Source organism: Cenococcum geophilum, assembly GCF_001692895.1.
Source record: "Cenococcum geophilum 1.58 unplaced genomic scaffold K441scaffold_11, whole genome shotgun sequence".
Classification (NCBI taxonomy): Eukaryota; Fungi; Ascomycota; class Dothideomycetes; order Gloniales; family Gloniaceae; genus Cenococcum; species Cenococcum geophilum.
The window spans coordinates 1,062,109-1,083,084 of NW_027137569.1; the positions used below are offsets into that span (position 1 = coordinate 1,062,109).

At 46.5% G+C, this 20,976-nt stretch overlaps 3 protein-coding genes across 3 annotated transcripts; 1 reads left to right on the forward strand and 2 right to left on the reverse strand.

The window, feature by feature from the left end:
* Window positions 1-5,609: 5,609 nt before the first annotated feature.
* Window positions 5,610-8,242, reverse strand: K441DRAFT_549445 (dynamin-1; the record flags this gene model as incomplete). Its single annotated transcript, XM_067643005.1, has 4 exons — window positions 5,610-5,924; window positions 5,980-7,629; window positions 7,686-8,081; window positions 8,144-8,242. The coding sequence occupies 4 exons, from the start codon at window positions 8,240-8,242 to the stop codon at window positions 5,610-5,612; spliced, it is 2,460 nt and encodes an 819-aa protein (XP_067506480.1).
* A 2,522-nt stretch (window positions 8,243-10,764) lies between these two features.
* K441DRAFT_26928 (uncharacterized protein) lies at window positions 10,765-12,415 on the reverse strand. Its single transcript, XM_067640869.1, has 3 exons — window positions 11,057-12,415; window positions 10,932-10,987; window positions 10,765-10,879 (listed from the first exon to the last, which is right to left on the reverse strand). The coding sequence occupies exon 1, from the start codon at window positions 12,258-12,260 to the stop codon at window positions 11,076-11,078; it is 1,185 nt and encodes a 394-aa protein (XP_067506481.1). The 5' UTR covers window positions 12,261-12,415; the 3' UTR covers window positions 10,765-10,879; window positions 10,932-10,987; window positions 11,057-11,075.
* A 4,173-nt stretch (window positions 12,416-16,588) lies between these two features.
* Window positions 16,589-20,454, forward strand: K441DRAFT_675483 (uncharacterized protein; the record flags this gene model as incomplete). Its single annotated transcript, XM_067650859.1, has 4 exons — window positions 16,589-16,676; window positions 17,061-17,433; window positions 17,679-17,765; window positions 17,991-20,454. 4 exons carry the CDS (start codon window positions 16,589-16,591, stop codon window positions 20,452-20,454), a joined length of 3,012 nt encoding a protein of 1,003 aa, XP_067506482.1.
* Window positions 20,455-20,976: the final 522 nt, after the last annotated feature.

Consider the following 20,976-nt stretch of genomic DNA (forward strand, 5'->3'; position numbering starts at 1 on the left):
ATACGTGTTGGCGACTGGGTATAGCTAGATATACGTAATATCTCTACATAGAGGCCTATAAAGTTACTTAATTATAAGAACCTTAGCCCCTACCTAATTAAATAAGTTATTAATAGGGGAGCCGTATATAAGCTAGAGCTTTTACCTACCCTAGCCACCCGCGGGATATAGCCTATATTTTACCTATAGCTACTATACCTTTACTAGCCTAACCCCTTACTAGGGTAGATATAGCCTAAACCCCTACTAGTACTAATCTAAGACGAGAATAAAGACGAGAACTATAAGGAGTGGACCGTTAAACAAATTATTAACTCTAAATACTTTAGCAAAGGCAGAGGACGATAGCTTTACTATAGAGCTATATATATAGGATTTGATATAAATTAGCTAAAATAGCAACTATGGGAAGACTTTAAAAATATAAAGGATCTAATTAGCGACTTTTACTACGCGAACCTATAGAAACTAGGCCTATGTAGAGATTTTATACCTAATCCTCTATAGGAGCCCTTATAGAGTTAAACCGTTATATATTGCCATATAGGGGCAAATTGCCGTTAAATTGCCGTTAGATTATGGTAAAGTGCGATTATATAACCGGAATATTGTTAAGATATCTAGGAACTTTAACTGGCGGTTAAAGTTATCTAATTAGTTGGATTTTTAGATGCCAAGCCTTATTATATAATATTGTTTTAAGCCTTTAGTAATACCCCCCTTTCTTTTTTTCTATACCCTAAGTGTCCCTTTTATATATATATAGTAACCANAGCGTCGCNGGAGCTCCGCCTNTATAGNAGGGGGGGTAGTNNTANNGAACCCNACCGCAGGGGCCTCNATAGGAGAGCCCCGTGCTCTCGCGTACACCTCGCGTACAGCTTATATCAGCTACGCGTAGGTATATCACCTCCTTACGCCCTCGACCCTTACGATCGATCGCGCAACGTCTTGTAGACTCCTTGAATATATACGTCTTGTAGCCACTGCCCCATCCCGTGACATAAAGATAGTAAGGTATAGGCTAAAGGAATAGAAAAAGGTACGGCGAGGGAAATCTAGTATCTTACCTTAGGGGGACTTCTACCTTTATAGATCTTTACAGGGCCCTAGCATTCTATTATCCTATTATCCTATTATCCTATTATCCTATTATCCTATTATCCTATTATCCTATTATCCTATTATCCTATTATCCTATTATCCTATTATCCTATTATCCTATTATCCTATTATCCTATTATCCTATTATCCTATTATCCTATTATCCTATTATCCTATTGTCTAATTATCTAATTATATTATCCTATACTGCATATTTCTTATTCGGCGAAGGATAATAACAACACTCCTATTATATAATAGCGTCGGCTAAAGACAGCCGCTTAAGAAGGGGGCAATTGTTAGGCCGTAGAGACGCACTTACTGCAACCAGTTTAGCGCAGGCGAGGCGCCTATAAAACGTAGTCGCCCCGCACCAGAGAACAGCAGAATTTAGTTCTATAGTTTTACTCCATCAAGAACCAGATACCTATTATATTCCGCTACTATTATTACGTTACTATATACCTTTAGGGCCTTAGCGTCCTAATAAATAGGTATTAATTCGCTTTAGTTCTAAGTCTAGTAATAAATATTAGGCTATAAGTCTTTAGTAGGTTAGTAGGTTATCTAAGGCTACTATAATCTTCTCTTATAGTTAAACCGTTAGCTTATTATATAGGTCCAAATAGTAGTTCTTAAGGGGAACCTAGCCTTCGCCTACTAGGTGTAAGAATTAAATCTAAAACTTAATAAAGGATTAGTTTAACTTTATTATTAAACTATTATAGTTATAACGCACATTTTATACTTTGTTTGGGTTTATATATATAGCGGCTAAATACTATAGTATTTTACTAATAGATATAAAGCGGACAGAGAAGTCGTCCTTAAATTTGGCTTAAAGGTGACGTTAGGTATCTTCTATAGTTTAACTAAAGAGGTAAAGCATCTTAGCTTCTTTAGAGGGGAAATAGTTATAGTTAACACGGAGTTTTTCTTATACTTAAATCCTCCAATTTTTAAAGGTAGAGTCTATTCTATTAGATAGGGATTAGGGGTTAGGGAGCTTAATAATTTTTAATTACTTTATTATTATATTTGTACTCCCTAGTATATCGCATTTAGTAGAGTAAATAGGTTAGCTAGGGCTTTAAAGGGGGGAAGCTAGGCTATTTTATAGGGCTGTAAGGCTTTCTAGGATCTCTTATAGGGTCTTTTATATATTTCTTACTTTAAGATAATTGGCTTTCTAGCCAGCCGTAAGGGCACAAATCTACTTACGCACGTCTATAATAATAATAATATCTTCAATTTTTAATCCCAATTAGATCTTAGGTTTCTCTTAAGTGGAAGTAGCTCTTTTAAATAAGCTTACTTTAGGTGCCATTATTAGCTTCTTAAGGTTTGTCGGTATTATACGCTTTAATTTTAATTCTAGGGGGTATAGGTTTAATCTTATTTAGCTTATAAAGTGGGATATTATTAAGGCCTTCCTAGGCAGTATAGTGTTGTTTAGTATCTAAGTATAATATATTAGCGCGTTATTATAGATAAAGTTTCTTTTAGGGTGGGATATTAATTAAGGCCTTCCTAGGCAATATAAGGAGTGCTTAGTATAATATAACGGCTTATATAAATGCCTCTAAACCAAAGCTTGTGGAATGCTATCTTATAAAGATACTAAGCTAAGAAAAGGGAAAAGGGGTTGCTAGGACCGATGTAAACAAATATATAAGGTAAGCCGCTAAGGCGCTAGCTTTGGGCGAGCCAATCGTAGGTCGGCAGAATTTGGCAGAATTTGGCAGGTAACGTGCGATAGCGCCGTTACACCTTTAGTTCTTTTTATTATATATTAGCTTATTTTTATATAGTAGGTAAGTAAATATATAGACTAGAGACTAAAGCTAAGCCTATTATATGCCGGAGCTCTTAATTAAGCTAGGAGTAGTTTTAAATAGAGATAAATCAGCTCCTAAAGCCATATTTCGTACAATATTATAGTAGAAAAGTAGTAAATTCAATAGAAGAAAATTTGATGGGGAATGCCAAGGAATATTATGATACTTCGAGATATCTTATCGATAGTAGATCATCGATTGTATCGAGATAAGATTAGATCTTTGCCTACCCTACTCTACTAATTAGTAATTTTATAGAAATAATATTGCCGAAATTAACGCCTTCTTACTGCTATTGTTATAAGCTACTATACCTTTAATAAATACTATAAGCTTACTAACAATACTTCTATATATGCCGCCTTAATTCTCCTTTACCCCTTATATTAAAAAGTCTATATTAAGAGGCACTGGAATAAGAAGTGGTATAAGTAATTATTTATGGTAGTAAGGAAGCTTTAGAAGGAGTAATATATATATTATAGAGTTAAACTAAAAGTTACCTCTACTAATCGCTCTACTAAGCCTTCTAATACTAAACTCTATATATATATATGCTTAATATTACTAGTAGCGTAGAAAACAAGTATAAATATTTTATTAAAGTAAAGCCTATTTTAATCCAAGGCACAGCGCTATAGTGGTAGCTTAATCTAACTCGCAGAGCTAACTACCTACGACTTTCTTAAATGGCTATTAATATATTATTTATACCGTTAATGTCGGCAGAGGTAGAGCAAATCTTTTTAGGTACACGGCGAATAGTCTTATAGGAGCGTATATTACTAGGGAGTATAAGTATTAAACATACGGAGTGCTTAAAGAGTTAGCTATTAAGTAATATTACTGCCGACGAGAGGCTTATGGCGATAAACGTAGTATGAGAGGCTTCTAAGCTCTTAGCAAAATCTAGAGAGTAACTAATACCTACTACACCGCGCTAAGGATCATGAACTTAATAATAGTGGTAAGAGAGCAGTTGCGAGAGAGCAGCTATTTTAAAGCTCTACTAAAGCTTAGGGGCGTACGGAGCCTACTTAAAATTAAAACACCATGCCAAGACTGTACTACATTTAATATTCAGTATCTTTTTAATACTGAATTACTTTCAATATTAATATTCAATACGGCCTCATACTGATATTGAATATTAATGGCAGCCCTGTTTGGTTCCATGCCAGATCCCAGAAATATCTTAACAATATTCGTAACGTCGATAACCGCTTGCCTTCCATGTATTATCGCGAGAGCAATCACTGGTATGTTGTATACAGTCCCCTTTGATTGCGGGTCTGCGCCATATGAGGGAAGGGTTTCGGCGGCCTCAGCACAGTTGCGCTCAACGGCATAGAATATGGCAGGTGACGGGCTTTGTACATCTTTCAGGCATTTCTTGACCAGGCCGGGTTCGTACTGTTGAAGATACTCTTTGATAGTAGTGACAGTTTATCCATTTTGAAGAGCAGACAGTGTTTGGACCGAAAAATCCTCCGGGAATGAAACACTTAATAGAGCTTCATCCAAGGGGACTTCTGAATGTGGTATTTGGAGTTGGGAAGAAGCAAGTCAACAGTGGCAGAGCGCTCAACTCGTTGCGTTTTTGGTGGTTCGTCTTGCGGCGCCATGTTTCTAAGTAGGTTAGCTTGCAATTGATGATTACGCTGAGCTTTGCGGCCTTGTCGGTTTTTAGGCGGTCCGGCTATGGGCATTGTGGACCTATCCCTTTTGGTGAAAACCCTACGACCGATAACAATATAGTTGATAGAAAGATAAGATTGTATGTTCTGTCGCTTGCAGAATCTTCCGTTTAGATCACATATATTGACGCCCACCGTCATCATTAGTGCTAAAGACTGGCGAGGGAAATAACCCATAACTTCAATTTCAACAGCTCGAGAGCGAAACATTCTATGCTTGTAACGACTTGAAGCTTCAGCTTTCTTCCACAACGCCGACGGGATCAAAAGGCATATTATTCGATGGGGAGATGGTTGGATGGCTGGATACGTATAGTCCGTGGCAATTCTGTAGGAAGATAACCTGTCTCGGCCACATTCCGTTGTGCCAATTGGTTCTGGATGTGAGGTGGAGATGATTCGTCCGGTAACCCTAATCTTCGAGTCACAGTTTAGCTTCACGTTAATTCCGTTTACGAAGACTTTCTTAGTACTCCTTAAAGAAATGCATTGAGAATTAACCCATGCTGAATGCTGAATGCTGAATGCTGAATTGTTAGCTTGTTAAGGTTCTGGTATGAGATGTTGAAGTTGGGGATTGGACATACGGAGATCCCCGCAAATCGACACCAAGATCCACAAAGGAAACTTTTAGGGGACAAGTGGGGAACCCAAAAGTCTTCTCCACAACTAATCTTCAACTAGACTTCTATTGTATAACACACTAGCGAAATGTACGGCTTCGTTCTCATTGAGCATCAAGAATATGATACAATCCATTAACAAAAAATAAGAGAAAGGGCCGCGAACGCCCTGCCACCTCACACCACGGTGATGGCAGAAGAGTAGAAAATGCAGCGCAGGTTTGGAGCCCAAGAAAGGTTTTCAGGGCTCTCCCTAACGCCACATTCTTGACCAAGTGGAATGATGACTATGGACACATTTTACAGCCTCTAACTTACAATGGAACCGACGTGAACATTATCGTACGTTACAACACCTCCCCAACGATCTTCGCTGCCTCTTTGTATGTCTTCAGCAGCTTCTCGCACTTCTCGCGCTCGGCTTTGATTGTGTCGTCTTCGTACAGAAGCTCTTGGAAGAGGTCCTCCCTGTAGAGCTCGCTGACGAGCCGGTTCTGCACTGCATCTTTAGAGTGATTGACGAGCAAATGCATCACGGCTTTGGGGACTTGATCAGCTATTGTTTCGCGTACAATGTTGAAGTAGGACGAGATGAGACGTCGGATGAGTTCAGTTTCGAGAGCCTCCCGCTCGGTAAGTGCCGGCGCTTCGTTCTCAAGTGGCTACAATTTATTAGCCTATTATACGGGGCCAATTAAAGGGGAAAGGGAGACTTACGAATGGGCTCTCGAAATTTTGCGTTGCAGGACTGTTGTCAAAGTCATCTGGTACCATCTCTAGCACATGACGCTCGGGGACCCGAGTGTCGCCTCTACGGATGCTCGCTGCGAAACTGGGTTCAATATTTTGGCTAACATGTCGGCTACCAGGTCGGTCGGGATAGGTGGCATTCCCTGGAGCAGATGGGTGTGAACCGGCAGGCATCTGGCCCTCTTTGCCGAAGAAATAGTTGAGGAAACTATCCCGTGTAGATCCGGGACCCCCTTGTGCGCTAAGCCGCGTTGGGGAGCCCGAGCGAGGCCCATTCATGGCGCCTACGATACCGTGAGTCCCATTCAGCATAGTGCGCCCAATCGCTGGAGACATACTCCTGCTGGCCTTACTTGCATGGCCACGAAGGGGAAGGTGCCCAACTCTCTCTCCAGGCGCTTCTGCTTCCTCTTCATCTTCAGGTGTTTCGACACCATTGATGCCATTGGGCTCTTTCATTCGTCGCTTCTCACGTTTTTTCCTCTCCTCGGCGAGGGCAACCTTCTTCTCTCTCTCTTGCTTGTCGTTGATAACGGACGACATAGCAGCAGCAGCGCCAAGGAAATTAGGGTGGTTTGTGTTTATGTATGCCCGTTGGATGGCAATTAGTGACTCGACGTAGGTTGAGCATGGTCCAAGGCGCTCACGGAGAAGATCGGAGACGACTTCTATCAGCTTTCCTTGGAGACGAGGATACCGACTAAGCTCAGTAGAACCACAAGTATGGCAAATTTTAATAAGCTCTTCATATACGAGCTCAACACATCGCTGGCTCGGAACATCAAGAAGTTTGATCTGCGGTTTTACGAGAAGGTCGAATGCTAGTTCCGGGACGAACAAGCTAGGACGAGGCCCCGTAGAGTTTCGAATGGCTGTCCGGATATCAAGAACGGATAGATTTGTGGTGGGGTCGATGGATTCCAAAGAGTTTCCAAAAACAGAGTTGAAGATATAGTATATTCTTGCACCACCACAGAGCTCTTTCGTTGAAATTTCAGATGAAGTACCATCAATAGACGAGATGAAAGAAGACGCAAAACGGGTCATAAGTTGCAATATCAGTGATCCTCGATGTTCCTTTCCGGTGAATGCCACATCTCCATAGCTTGCCAACTCCTGTTGCGTTTGACCCATTAAGGTGTTGAGTCGGGCTTTAATATCCGGTAACCTTTCTCGGATGTGCGCCATCAAGGTCTGGTTGAGGCTCTTCGCTAGAAACTCTGTTCCACATCGGTGTGCCATATTCCTGTACGCTGGGTGATGTCTGAAGAAGTCCCGTTCGGCTTGCAAAGCATCGGCTAAGGATTTGTTTCCTTGAATATCCTGTTGTGATCTGTTCACTACACCAATGAAGCCGAGCTTGAGGGGGTATACCCGGCCGGAGAGGATATCCAACGCATTTGTGCCATGGTCCATAAGATCTAATTTTGTAAGGACGCCAATTGTTCTTCGACCCATAGGATCCACATGTCTGGCAAGCTTGAGGGCTTCAGAATTGACGAGGTCGACATTTGCCGGAGAAACGGCTAGGATTATGCTGTTGGGCTTAGCAATATATTCAGAGATGAGATTCCTCGTTTGTTTCTCGATATCCGATGGCTGATCTCCAATAGGCACCTAGATGAGTGTCTTAGCTCCTTTATGCTCGGAGAAAAAAAATTTATACAACCAACCTTAGTCAAGCCTGGCAAATCCACCAGCGTCAAGCTTAGAACATGGGGAGAATAGATTTTGAGGTTTATGGGTTGCCTGTTAATGCCTTTATTGTTTCCCGCGATTCTTGCCGTCTCCGCCTCGATTTCCCGTTTGACCTCGGAAAAGTCATAAAATCGTCGGCCAGGGATATGATGGAACTCTGCCCACTCCTGCTGTCCCGCTACACTTGCTGGTGTGTGTGGTATGTGAACTTCATGATTTTCTGGCTCGTCATCGCGCTCGCTGGGGACGTTGATAAGTTGAAGAATTAGTGGTCGCCGGGTTACGATGCCGCTTCCGCGCGGAAGGAAATCTCTGCCAACAATATTTTCAAGTACAGATGATTTTCCTGATGATTGCGATCCTACTACAACCTGTTTGAGCTGTTAGTATAGACTGGCCTTCCTTTAGTTGACTCTGAGGGAGTGGGGCATACAATCTGAGGCAAATCCAAGGAATCATTTCCGATGGTATTGAAAACCAAGTCTTGCAACTTGTTGACTATGCCGAGCAGGTCATCGCCTAGCGATGCCATTTCGATAATGCTAGCGGACTGTACAGTGTTGGCCTCCTAATGCCTAGGGTGCTCTCAAACGAATAAACAGCTCTGCTTCAAGGAGGCGGACAGGGCCTCCGAGGAGGGTAGAGGGATAGTAAAGGTGGTAGATACTGTTGAGTAGAGCTAACGGCAATATCTTGGTGTTGAACTTGGGTTGGAAAATGACAATGGCACGAGGGGAAATTCAGAGGTTCGTGGAAGTTGCTTGTGACGACGATTCCAAGGTTTGCGAATGGGACGCGCACATTAGGACTAGCGCAAATCGGCCACGGCGAAGAAACGGCCAGGAACCGGGTATCTCAACACCAACTCAACTTCAGGTAGAGAGACCTTCAAACAACATCGTTTTGGGCAAATAGACCGTAATGCGTCCGAGGTTACAGCAACAGCCGAGGAACAGCCTTTATACGCTTCTCTACTACTTATGCACCGTATCGTGATCAACCGATGACTAACAAGAGCTTTCATGTTAAGCCTACCTTTTTCCGATATGGTTGTTATCTGCTCACTTTATGCTAATTAGAACTGTAAATTCAAATTCGGGAAGTATGAGTGGAGGCCCTTTTTTGTGCTTTCATTCTCAGTTCGGTCGTCTAGCTAGCTTACTTGAGGAGATTTTCTCTGAACTCCTCATGTTTCTCCTGAAATACCTCAAAAGCCTTCTAAAGTCCATATTGCCATTCGACTCTACTCTCGAATCTCTTTGTTTAGTGCATGGCTTCAAAGGGACCTAGATTGTGGATATCTAATTATTAGTGGAGTTTCCCTATCGCTAATGGCGATTATTTATCTCAATCATATTGAAGGCTTTGAAGCTGAAACTTTCTTGGTGCTTAGAATGAACGTAAGAAGGCCGTGATAGAAAGGGGTTCGAGCACATCAAGGGAAAACACTGGGATAAGGAAGATTTTTATTGATAGGGCAAGGCTGGACCAAATCCATCTCTAGATTAGGGTTATTCCACTAGATGCGCAGGTCCTGCAAGGCATTCTCATGCGAGCACGAAGTTGAGAGACAGTTTTTCTTGCTCCTATCTAATCCTGCCCTTACATATATTGTCAGGCTACTGAGTAGGCTGGTGGAAATGATACATATGATGCTCTATGAAGAAGAATCTAAGGGCGAGATGGCCCCGGGAGATGGCCCGCGCGCTGTCACGTGACCTATCACGTGCACGTCGCCGAGCTCAAAGAGACTGCCCAAGTAACCCCCCCTACAAACATATATTTCTCAAGTATAGCAATAATTGCGGGCGATTCAAATTCGGACTCTTACCAGTATACATAGCGCTGTAAGGGCAATCCAAAAGGGCCCTACTTAAGGGGGCGCATGGACGTCGGAGGCAGCCCCTAAATTTAGTCGTATGTAAATGCCCTTACAGCTTGCGAGCTCCGGCTTCTCCCCCTGCGTGCGCTTGTAACACACACCTAATTTCGCTTTCTTGCACACTAGAGAATTTTAAGTTTAACTCTTAATTAAGCTTAAATTATTAGAGACTTTACCTTTCTTGTAAGTGCACATACCTTACTTGCGAGTGCACAGCCTTTTTATAAGTGCACAGAGTCTACGCTGGATGGTGCACTTGACTAATTGTTAGCGAAATTGGGTGTGTGTGGGGGGGGGAGAAGCCGGAGCCGTGCAGGCTGTGTGGCTGCTACTGAATGAATTAAGGATTGTTTAATATAGAACATGGTTTCTTCGCAGGGATGTATTTCTTGCTGCCTTAACGTATTAGCCGTGCGGCCCTGCGAAACACTATTAAATTGAATATGCAAGTAGTTTTGAGAATATGTGTCGACCGGAAATACCAGGTCAGGAACTATCCCGGGCGTGACTAATCTGCGAAAAAGAATGAATATGTATACAAGGCCAAGATACCCCTGATCTAGTCTCAATCTAGTAGACGATCAGTGATCGGCGCTCGGTCAACAATATGACACAAGAAAAAGGCAATATAGGCGTGATATGGCGATATTACAGGCCTCAAGGATCACAAAGTGGACGTCTTGAAACTCCAATTGTGCATCTGCATGTTAATTAAGGTTCGGAAAATTCGGAGTTACTTGGGCCTTCTTCTCTGACTGGACGGGCTTTTCGATGCATCCAATACAGAAAGAGAAAAAATTTGCTATTGCAGAATTGCGGGTTTTATGCCTCTAAACAGAAATAACTGGTTCTGGCCTAGTGAGACTTGCTAAGCATTAGTAGCGTTGGCGTTAATTTTAGCTTACTATGGTATCCGGCGAAAGTATTGTACATTGTCGGTGCGTTGCAGGGGGTTGGATGGCTTGTGGCTTGTTTTTAATACACTTTTGCGGCAAATAAAAAAGGAGGAAAATTAAGAAGGTTCATGTTTCTATACAATCCGGCTTTCTTATTGGTGTAAAATGCTCTGCAAGGAACTCCTGTACAATACTTTTGCCGGATACCATAGTAGGGCAGACTTCGGTTCGCTTGACTCATCAAACATGCCACACGTCCAAATTAGGCAACTGCTCGATCGGCTGGCGAATTTGTGTAACGGTCTGATATTCAAGATACTTGGAGTATCAGGGGCTAGTTTTGGGCAAGGGGAATCGGAGAGTTGGAACGATATACTTGCGATCCACGGAACTACGACTATGAGATGAGGCGATGAGGAAATAGGAGGTAGTAGAAGACGAACCAAATGCGGAAATTTGTGTGCTTTGCAGTAGCCTAGCAAGATTTTGTAGGGTTGTGCTTAAGACATGAGATTAATTATTAGTTTCTAAAAGTCATGAATAAGTTTACTGTTTTGGAAACACGAACCCAGTCCTAGATGCTACTATTACATTTGCTTATCATTGTAGTCTGACGTGTCGGATTCAGGTTCATCTTCAGGTTCATCGAGCCCATCGCCCCATACACTTGGTTCATCGGCCTGCTCTGCCTCTTCAAACCAACCGTCAAACTCGGGTTCCATGTATCCGTGGAACCCATTGACCATGATCGGACCAAACCTGGTGAAGATTTCGGTAAGCTCCCATGGAGGGCAGTACACACAATCTTCTCCAAACAATTGCGAGGTAGGGACCGTGAGAGATGTAAGATTAGGGAAGTGGTACTCAAGGATGGGAATGATGGGAGATAAGCCTTCTGTTAGAGAACTCGAAAGGCTAAATGTGCCATCACATAGCCAGAGTTGCCTCAACTTCGGAAACAAAGGCCTTTCATGGAGATTAAGTTCGCGCAGATCGATTGGAACGGTGAACTGCAGATATTCGAGAGACTGGCAATGCGTTCCTAGTGCTATGAGAGATGCAGTGAAACATTTTCCTTGGGTTGATTTCGAATAAATTGTTCTGGATGGCCAGTTTAAGTATTGGTAAGTCCGCTTTACTATTGGCTCGACTGAATACTCGAAGAAGCGTAAGTGAGGAAGGTTGGACGCTAGGTACAGGATGTCGGAGTTGCTGATGTCGGTGCTAGTGAATAGGCATGAGCTGTCTACATTTCGTGAGAATAGCAAGGTCCGGAGATGGCGGCAATGTGTAGCCAATGCACTCAATGAGCGAGATGTCAGTGGAAACCACTGTCGAGGATCATCATACCACTCCTCACGAAAATCCAAATCCCAGGCAAAACCAAAGCTTAATTCGAGCTTTTGGAGGGCCGGAAAATACATGATAGTTGAAAAGAACTCATCCATCAAAATTCGCTTTTGCATTTCATCCCCGTTGAGGGGAGCTGAAATTTGAATGCGGAGAGTTGAAATTGCTTGCAGACGACGACAGAGAGTTATTGCGAGGTTGACTGGGGCTTTGAGGGTGAGCTCACGGAGATCGGGGAACATGGCCAATTGTGAGTTGGTTAGGAAATCGGTAATGCCTGTACCTGCTGGTTGAAGCTCAAGACTGAGGCTTCTCAATAATGGACGTCTCGCGAGATAGGTAAGATGATTGAGGGGTACTGCAATGTCCATTTTGATTAGGTCGAGTCCTTCGGCTGATGGGAGTGCTCTGAACAGGTCCATAAGGGCATCAACCGATTGAGCTGCTCGTAATTTAGGCAGAGGGATCAAATCGGTTCGTGTGGTATACGTAACTCCAATAGACTTCAAAAGACAGCAACGAGTCTAGATAGAAGCTGTTAGCTATAGTACCGCTATATGTCTAATGACAGTTAGAATATAAAGCGCCGCCGCCCCCCAAAAAACTGAACTCCCTTCAGTTCAATCGGCACTCTCCCTTCATCTTAGGAAATTCTCGAGCTATTGAGCAAAAGTTTCTTCACAGCTTGAGCCCTGGATAGTGCTTCCGAGCCGCGCTTCAATGCCTTAGGATTATCACTGCTGGAGGGCTGAAGGGCTCAAAGCTATTTCTTAGAGGCCTCCGCGCCTCCGTTTCACTTCACGCTCCTGAGCGAAGGCGGGAATGATCTGCTCAAATTGATGTGAAATAGCTTTCTTACCGCTATCATAGGGAGTAATTTCTCGTTGATGTGGCTTGGCATGTATCCTGGAATGTGAAGCGCCCGTAGCATAGGCGGTAGAAATGGATGCATCATGTTCTCGTCGAGCATAAAGTCCTCTGTAGTGCAATTCATGGCAAGCTTAATAGTGTCTAGCCTTGGGAAGGCTAGATTGCGCATATTGACGAATGAGAGGACTGAGCCGACCGTAGTGTCAAGGCGAATAGAGCAATTTCGAACCTTGTTGGCATAGTATTGTTGACGCTCTGGGTGTATAGTCTCGAGTCGGGGAAGTGGTGGCTGATCAGCCCATTGGATAGATGCTGCTTCCGCTGCCCATAGGCTGTTTACGAACATGCAGGTAAATAGTGACTGATCTTCATGAACATATGCCAGGATAATAGACAGAAGTTCTGGGAGTGAGAGTGCATGTTGAGTTGCCATGTCTGTATAGAGAACTGCAAAGCGGCCTCACAAGGCGTACTAGGTGGAATGATTGGTTTCAATTACAAGATGGCATTCCGTGCTTTCAAGATACTTTGAGAACCTATTCCTCGCATGAGCTGCTAAGACATGATTCAAAGACCAAGAAAGAGGAGATAAGGGGAGGTTGTCTCGTGCAGGTGGCTTTTTAGCGATTTTCCACGAAAAGCATAAATTATGCAAGTCTTGCACATTTTTATGTATACCGATAGCATAGCGAAATTAGTAGAGTTTCAGGAGGTCTATGCACAGTTGGAGAAGTGCAAGATTTAATTGGAAGTAGATATTTTTAGACAGGTAGTCTACCAAGTAATTGATGAATTGTTCTGTGGCTTGTCAATTTATGCCCCCGGAAGGCCTGTTGTTCCAGTGCACGGACCCGTTTGCGACTTGAATTTCCTCGCAACTCTAACTCTTTAAGCGTCTTTTGACAGTACTGCCCCGCGCAAAGACCACCCCGCCATTCCCGGAGATTATTCACTATGGGGAGGCGAGGGAGAAAGCGTAACCACCAAGAGTACGAGGGCGATGACCAAGGCAACCAATTCGGCGTGGGCGAAACGCTGTCCCGGCTGAAGAACCCTGCAGGAGTGTCTGACTCTCAGGACAAGAAGCTCAATGCTACCACTAGTAACAAGGACGAGGGAGACGAGTGGGAGACAGTCGGGAAAGACGGGCGGCCTATCAAAAAGCAGAAGCCTTTAGACAAGGAGAGCGGGAACTATCCCGCCATCATCCACTCTCCCAATTTTCGACTCTATCATCAAATCAAGATCGGCGACTTACAAGCTCTAACACTGTATATTCTTGCGGATGGCCCAGGACCTCAGTGGGTGTCTGTACGGCATCAGGCTGCGATCAGACAAGTGGTCGTGCTCATGGTGCCAGGCTTAGAAGCTGGCATGTTCAATGGTAGAATACCTCTAGAGACAGCTCCATCAGCGCCTAAAACTGCCAAAGACAATGTGGTCCAGAGTGGCTCTGAGAAGCTACAGGAATCGGGTAAACCTAATGTGGAGCAGAATAGACCAGAACGACTTCACATGACACCAGACGACTACTACCCCGTCAAGCTTAATCCTGATAAGCTAGCTGAACCACTCAAACCGTTAGCAGAAGTGTTTCCTCACATCTGGCCCATCAAAACGCCCGGTGACGACAGAACCCTACGCATACACTCGCCCTTACATGCAATGCTAACCGCACCTATACCAAAGACGAGAGAGGAGAAAATGTTTAAGAAGGCGTCTAAAGGCCCCGCTCCACAAAATGGGAAGAATTGGCAAAATAAGCGCACACCTATTACGGAATACATTGCAAATATCATGGATCTACAAGAAAACGATTACGTAATTCATCCGGCCTGGTTCACAGCGGCGACTGCAAAACAAGAAGCCATGGAGGGGAGGAAGGCAAAACATCAGACTATGGAGGATGGCTGGGTTGATACAAATGTGGCAGCACTGGACGATGGCGATGTGCTGGACAAGAAGATTGAGAAAGGTAGTCTCACTGCCGGCAGGACCGTCGTTGCTATGGATTGCGAGATGTGCAAAACCGAAGGAGACCAATTCGAACTCACGCGCATCAGTCTGATAGCTTGGGATGGGTCTGTACTATTGGATGAATTGGTCAAGCCAGAAACGCCGATCATAGACTACGTTACGGCGTACGTGCTCGAGATTCCTCTTCTGTAATTCTCACTAAAATTTTCCTAGTTACTCCGGCATCACTAAGGCTATGCTTGAAAATGTGACAACTAGGTTGTCCGACATCCAGAAGCGTCTTTTGGAAATCATTACACCCCGTACAATCCTTGTGGGACATTCTCTTAATTCTGATCTCACGGCACTCAAAATCACTCATCCATTTATTGTGGATACGTCTATCATCTATCCTCATCCGCGTGGCCCGCCTTTAAAGTCTTCGCTCAAATGGCTTTGCCAGAGATATCTCTCTCGCGAGATCCAGAATCACGGCAGTAGTGGACACGACAGCGTTGAGGACGCTCGGGCCTGCCTCGACCTCGTCAAGCAGAAGTGCGAGAGGGGTCCGATGTGGGGTACTAGCGATGCAGGCGGTGAGTCAATCTTCAAGAGACTCGGTCGTTCACCGAAACCTAAATTCCTCAAAACGCATGCCGATGCAGAGGAGTTTAGGATGGGTGCTGTCGTTGATTGGGGCGATCCTTCAAGAGGACACGGAGCTCACGCAGACGTATGCATTGGCTGTAAGACCGATGCTGAGGTAGTTGAAGGCATCAAAAGGGCTGCGAAGGGCTCTGTTAACGGCGAAGACTCGCCTGTTGGAGGAGTGGATTTTGTCTGGGGCCGACTGCGTGAACTAGAGGCAGTTCGGGGATGGTGGTCGAGGTCTAAGACTGAAGACAACGCTGAGTTGCGCGCGAATGCCATGAAGACACTGTCGCAGCCTGATGGAAACAGCGACGGTGGCGAGGCTAGTGGCGCTGCGCTCGGACGAGCTGTGGCAAAGACCGTCTCTCACATTGTTGACGTCTTTCAGTCGCTGCCGGCTTGTACGGCCTTCATGGTTTACAGCGGCACAGGCGATCTGCGTGAAACAGTGCGCTTACAGGCAATGCAGCAGCAGTTTCGGAGAGAATATTCTGTGAAGAAATGGGATGAAATTAGCGTCAAGTGGACGGATACGGAGGAACAAGCGTTGCGTAAAGCGTGCAGAATAGCAAGAGACGGCCTCGGGTTCATAGTCGTTAAGTGAGATCCATGTCTTATTTACAAATACTATTTTGGGGTGCTGTGCAACATTATTGTCGCAAGCTGCACTCCTATCCATTGCTATATAGAGGCGGAGCAGGCAGGCAGGCATTGTTTAAACGGACGTGGTGGCCTTGGTGGACTAATGGGCTGATGGCATGCTTTGACGATCCGTATTTTTATCCAGGCGCCGATTGGATTTGGGGAAATAGGCTGTCGCGGCAGCGAAGTGAAACAAGCCCCCTATGCAATCAAGAATAGATATAGGAGATACAGCCATTGCCGTAACTCGCTATCCCTTGCTTTGGGAGGGTAATCTATTGCAAGGCTTAATGGACGGCGGATACCGCAATAAAGCGCGCTATATCGGGACAAAGATGTGTGAGATCGAAGCTACGGCGCAGAGTTACTCTGCTGCATCACCAGCTAGGGGAGGGGGCGTTGGCGACGCTTGCTTTTCTCATTTGCCAGCGTGTTCTGCATCGTGCCGAAGATAGCGGCGCTGCGTGGTCGCGTTGGCGAGCGCAGCTAAGTGGAGGGCCCAATACGTGAAATGCAATAAAAGCTCCGGCATATTTAGTCGCAAATTTCCAGGTGACGTTTAGCAGCTGCGCTTGCTGAGCAGCTCAGCAAGTTGGGTTGCCAACGGGCAACCTGGCGATATGGCGGCGATATGGCGGCGATATGGTCGTGCTCTCAGGTCGCTTGGGCGGGAAATTGCAATGAATCAAGAAATCTACAGTCTTTCGTAATAGGGACTTGTAAGTGACACACAGCAACTATCCACCTTGGGCGCTAGGCTGTGCAGGGTATGAAGTAAACCCGAACAAGCCTGTGTATGCTAAACGTGGAAAGCGCTTGCTTAGCTCCTAAACTTAAACATTCGATCTAATCCTTTGCTCTCTCTCAACGTAATCAACCCTGAAACCCCCCTATCATCACACCCCCAATCCTGAGCGGCCACTGGGCGGGTCTCTTATGACATTGGCACGTCAGCCTCTTCTCGAGAGACCCGTGAGATCGCATACCTACTTGCCGATAGACCCATCCCAGGGCTTATTGCGTCGTACCCTCCTACACAACTTTTTTTTTTCTTCCTGTTTCCATCCGATCCCCTTTTGGACGTTTTGATTACCTACTTTTAGTGATCGTTTCGGGCCCAAGGGGTTACCACGAAGGGATCAATCTTCCGCGAAGGCAAATTTTCTTTGCTGGTCTGGTTCAGATGGCCGCCACGCGCAAGCGATCTCGTATCAGCGACACCCCCATCGTGCAAGACGCTCATTCGCAAGCAGCAGCAGCAGCTCAGCTAGCATCGCCAGATGGCGACTTTCCCGTGACGCGGTCGACCAAGGGCTTCTGCAAGAAGTGCAGCACCCAGGTTGGCGAGTTCTATAACGGGTGGGTCAAAATCACGGGCACCTACTACCTGCCGGCAATGCTGGGATCCTACAACAGCTTGCTCAAGGAGTCGGGCAGGCAGAAAGCGGCCAGTCTTGGGACGGCTTTAAATGGATGGTAAGCTTCTGGTCTGATCTAGCGGCTGCAATCTTTTCAATCGTCCCCTTATCCCGGTCCCCAATCAATTGGAACGAGGAGCATGCTATTTAATTTTTTAAGCGCGTCGCGCTAGTCTGCATTTCAAATAATTTCCACACTGTACATTTTATGTATTAAGCCCGCCCGGCCGCAAATAATGATCCAAGCTCCACCCAAGTCCATCCAAGTCCCCGTTTACTGACCTGATCTTTCCTCTCCCCCAGTCAAATCCAGCCGCTGTCCTGCCCGCGCTGCCCGGAAATCTTGGGATTTACTGTTGTCGACGCCCCGAAGGAGAAGCACAGCTACAGGTATGTACGCACGCACCCTCAAGCCCACTCATCCGCCTTTCTTTTTTGCCTTGCACCGACCGCGAGGGCTGTGGCGCTCGTTTCAAGGGTCGTGCAGGTGAGACGTGCTCATCGCCCACCACTTTATGCATATGAAGGGTCGCTGCCACCAATTCATTTATCTGCATTTTACGTCCATTTACATCCATTTTCCTGAAGCTGACTGATTTTCGCCTTCGCTCGTAGTCATCGCGACTTCTTCAAGCTGCCACGCATAGAATTGAAATGCGAGCACGCGGGCAAATTCAAATTGGTTGACCCGCTGCTGGACCCTGTACCTGATCAGCTCCAGCAAGAAGACTCCAAATCACCACCATCAGAAATGGAGGTCGAGTCGGCTGCACCAGCGGCTGCACCTCATCACCCTCCACCGCAGCTCCCTCAACCTCACCCTCCCTACCGCCACAATTCCCCGGTATCTGCAGTCACAACTGCCCCGCCGCATCAGCAGAATGCGCCTGCATCGAAAGCTACACTTCCCTCACCAGTGCTGCCGTCTGCACCGCTGCCGCCGCCTCGGACTACGTCGGCTGCCTTCGTACCACCCACCGCTAAGGACTCGGGAGTGAATCTTGCCAACAGATTCCGTGATCGTGACTACTCAATCCCTCCGGTATTGCCCAGCTCGCCCAATCCAGCGCACAAACCCAATGGCCAACACTATCCCAACCCGCAAGAGGTGCAATTCGATGCCATCTCGCGTCTGCAGACGCAGATCGGTCACAACACGGCGAACCTGCAGATCCAGGCACGAGACATCAAGCGACAGGGAGGAGACATGCAGAATCAATTGCAGTTTCAGCATGGAGAAATCAAGAGGGTGGAGGATGCGGTCAACAGGCTTCAACACGAGATGAGGGGTGTTCATGAGATGTTGGAGTCGATCAGGATGGAGCTGCATTCTCGTCCGATGACTGCAGCACCGCCGCCACCGCCACCACCACCATCGGCAGCGCAAGACTCTACGCTTGAGCTCCTGGCGAATAATCTTGCTACGATCGGGCAGAAGGCCAATGAAGTCGACACGTTGAGGGTGACTATCGAAATCATGAAGCGTAGAATCAACCGCTTGGAGGAAACTGGCGCCGCCTCTTCCAGCTCACATCCATTCCCATCCCCGCGTGAGCCCTCTGCGCATTCCGCCCACTCTACGCATACCGTCTCGAGCTATCACGGGACTCCTTCCACCGCGCCGGATATTGCTACTCCTATCCGCCCAGATCTAAGACTGCCATCGACATACCACCCAACGCCTACGCCCGACCAGCCTCATACCCACACCCTAGAACCCGAGGCCAAGCCGACCGGTTGGGTGTCTGTCAATTCCAGCGCCAAACGTGGACACTCCAATGGCATCGAGGGTCCACACGAAATTGTTGGTCAACCTGTCGGATCGCCCAAACGTCCTAAGCTCGCACCCATCGAGCCGCGTATGACATATGAAGCCAAGCCGCACGCACACGCTCTCTACGACCGCATGGACACGTCGGACAGCGAAACGAGAGGAAATCAGTCGCATCCTCAATCCCAGACTCAGTTGCGCGAGTCGTTGACCGAGTCATCTGCTACCCCGTCCACTTTCATTCCTTACTCGACGCAGGAACCCAACCCAGAAGATAGCTGGCATTCAGAATCGCAGCACGCCTCCAACCATCCAGAGCATCGTAGTCCCCGGGGTCGTGGGCGGGGGGGTCCTAGCAGCCGCGGAGGACGTTCCAGAAAAAGCATCCCTGTTGATTCCGACCTAGGAACCCCGGAATGGGAAAAGGAGGATTGGCAAGGAGCCGGTGCGCAGACCAGTCCGGACGGTCACTACAACCCCGTGACCCCTGGTGGCACCAAGACGGGCCGCGGGCTTGTAAGGCGCGGATCTGGTGGCGGTGGCACGGCCTCGCGTTCTTCGCGGCCCACCAGCTCAGCCGGGAGAGCCGTGAGCATGGGCCTGCAGGGTGTTACCCCAGGCCCAGGTGTCGGGATCGGAGGCGATCCCTACGCCCACACCAAAAAGACCCGCACGAAACCCATCAGAAATGCAGAAGGAATACTCATCAGGAAAGATGGCCGGCCGGATATGCGTTCGCAGTCCTCTGCCGCCAATCTCCGTAAAGTCCACGCAAAGAAAGAAGAAGCAAAGGCGGCCCAGCGCCAATTTACACCAACCTCCAGCCTTGCAACTTCTCGACCTAACACCATGGGCGTCGACACGCCGAGCCCAACGGCCGGGGCTGAGGGCGCAGGACCGAGTACCCAGCACAAACATCAGTTGATTATGAAGCAGATGTTCCCGCATGGAGTGGATGAGGCTAGAGCAAGACATGACTACTCCAAACAGTTATTTGCGGCTAGTGGCTCTCCTCTAGAAATGAAGATTAAGCGCGAGGAGGAAACCAGGCGGGTTGAAGAGATTAGTCCGGCCGACAATGGGAATGGGACAGACGTCGACATGGACCACGAAGACGACGAGCAGACGCCAAGTCAAGATGAGGATCAAAGCGGCGCCGGCGACAGAGCCACTAGGGCACATTATGAAAGTAGGGATCGTGATGCTAGTGGCGACAAGGGTGCTGAAGATGCCACTGCGGGTGCTGGAACAGATTCTACGAATCAATCGACTGCGGCGACTGCTCAGACGCTCGAGGCGGAGGCTTGAGCGTGTGCCTTTAGGTGTTCCCAGGCGTTTACATAGTCGGAGGCCATTTGACATACCCTTATTTGCGCGAAACTGGAATATTTACCTTGATACCGGAGTCTTTCCAAGTTCATATTTGCGGTAATGCACGCCTTCCTTAATACTCTTTATCCATGGCCGGGACCACACAGAGCCCGGATTATTTCCTTCACATACATTCGGCAGCGCGAGCAAACGAGTTGAGGAGGCATGAATCATTTCGGCTGCGGCAAGTTTTCAACCACAAACTTCAGGTATCTGAACACTGTTTTTCGATAGAGAATAAGTTGAGATAGAATTTATTTTGTCCGTTTTACTCAGCCGTGAGTCGGCTTTACCCGAGATTGTAAGATTAGAAGCTTTTAGAGATTAGCTTAAGCATAGTGCTTGATTGCGAATATACCCGTTTCTTTCCAAGCTGCATCATATCCTTCGAGTATCAGGATGCTTAAGGGTCTTATAATCCTTTGATATTTCAAGCTGCTTATGTTGCACCGCTTCCTT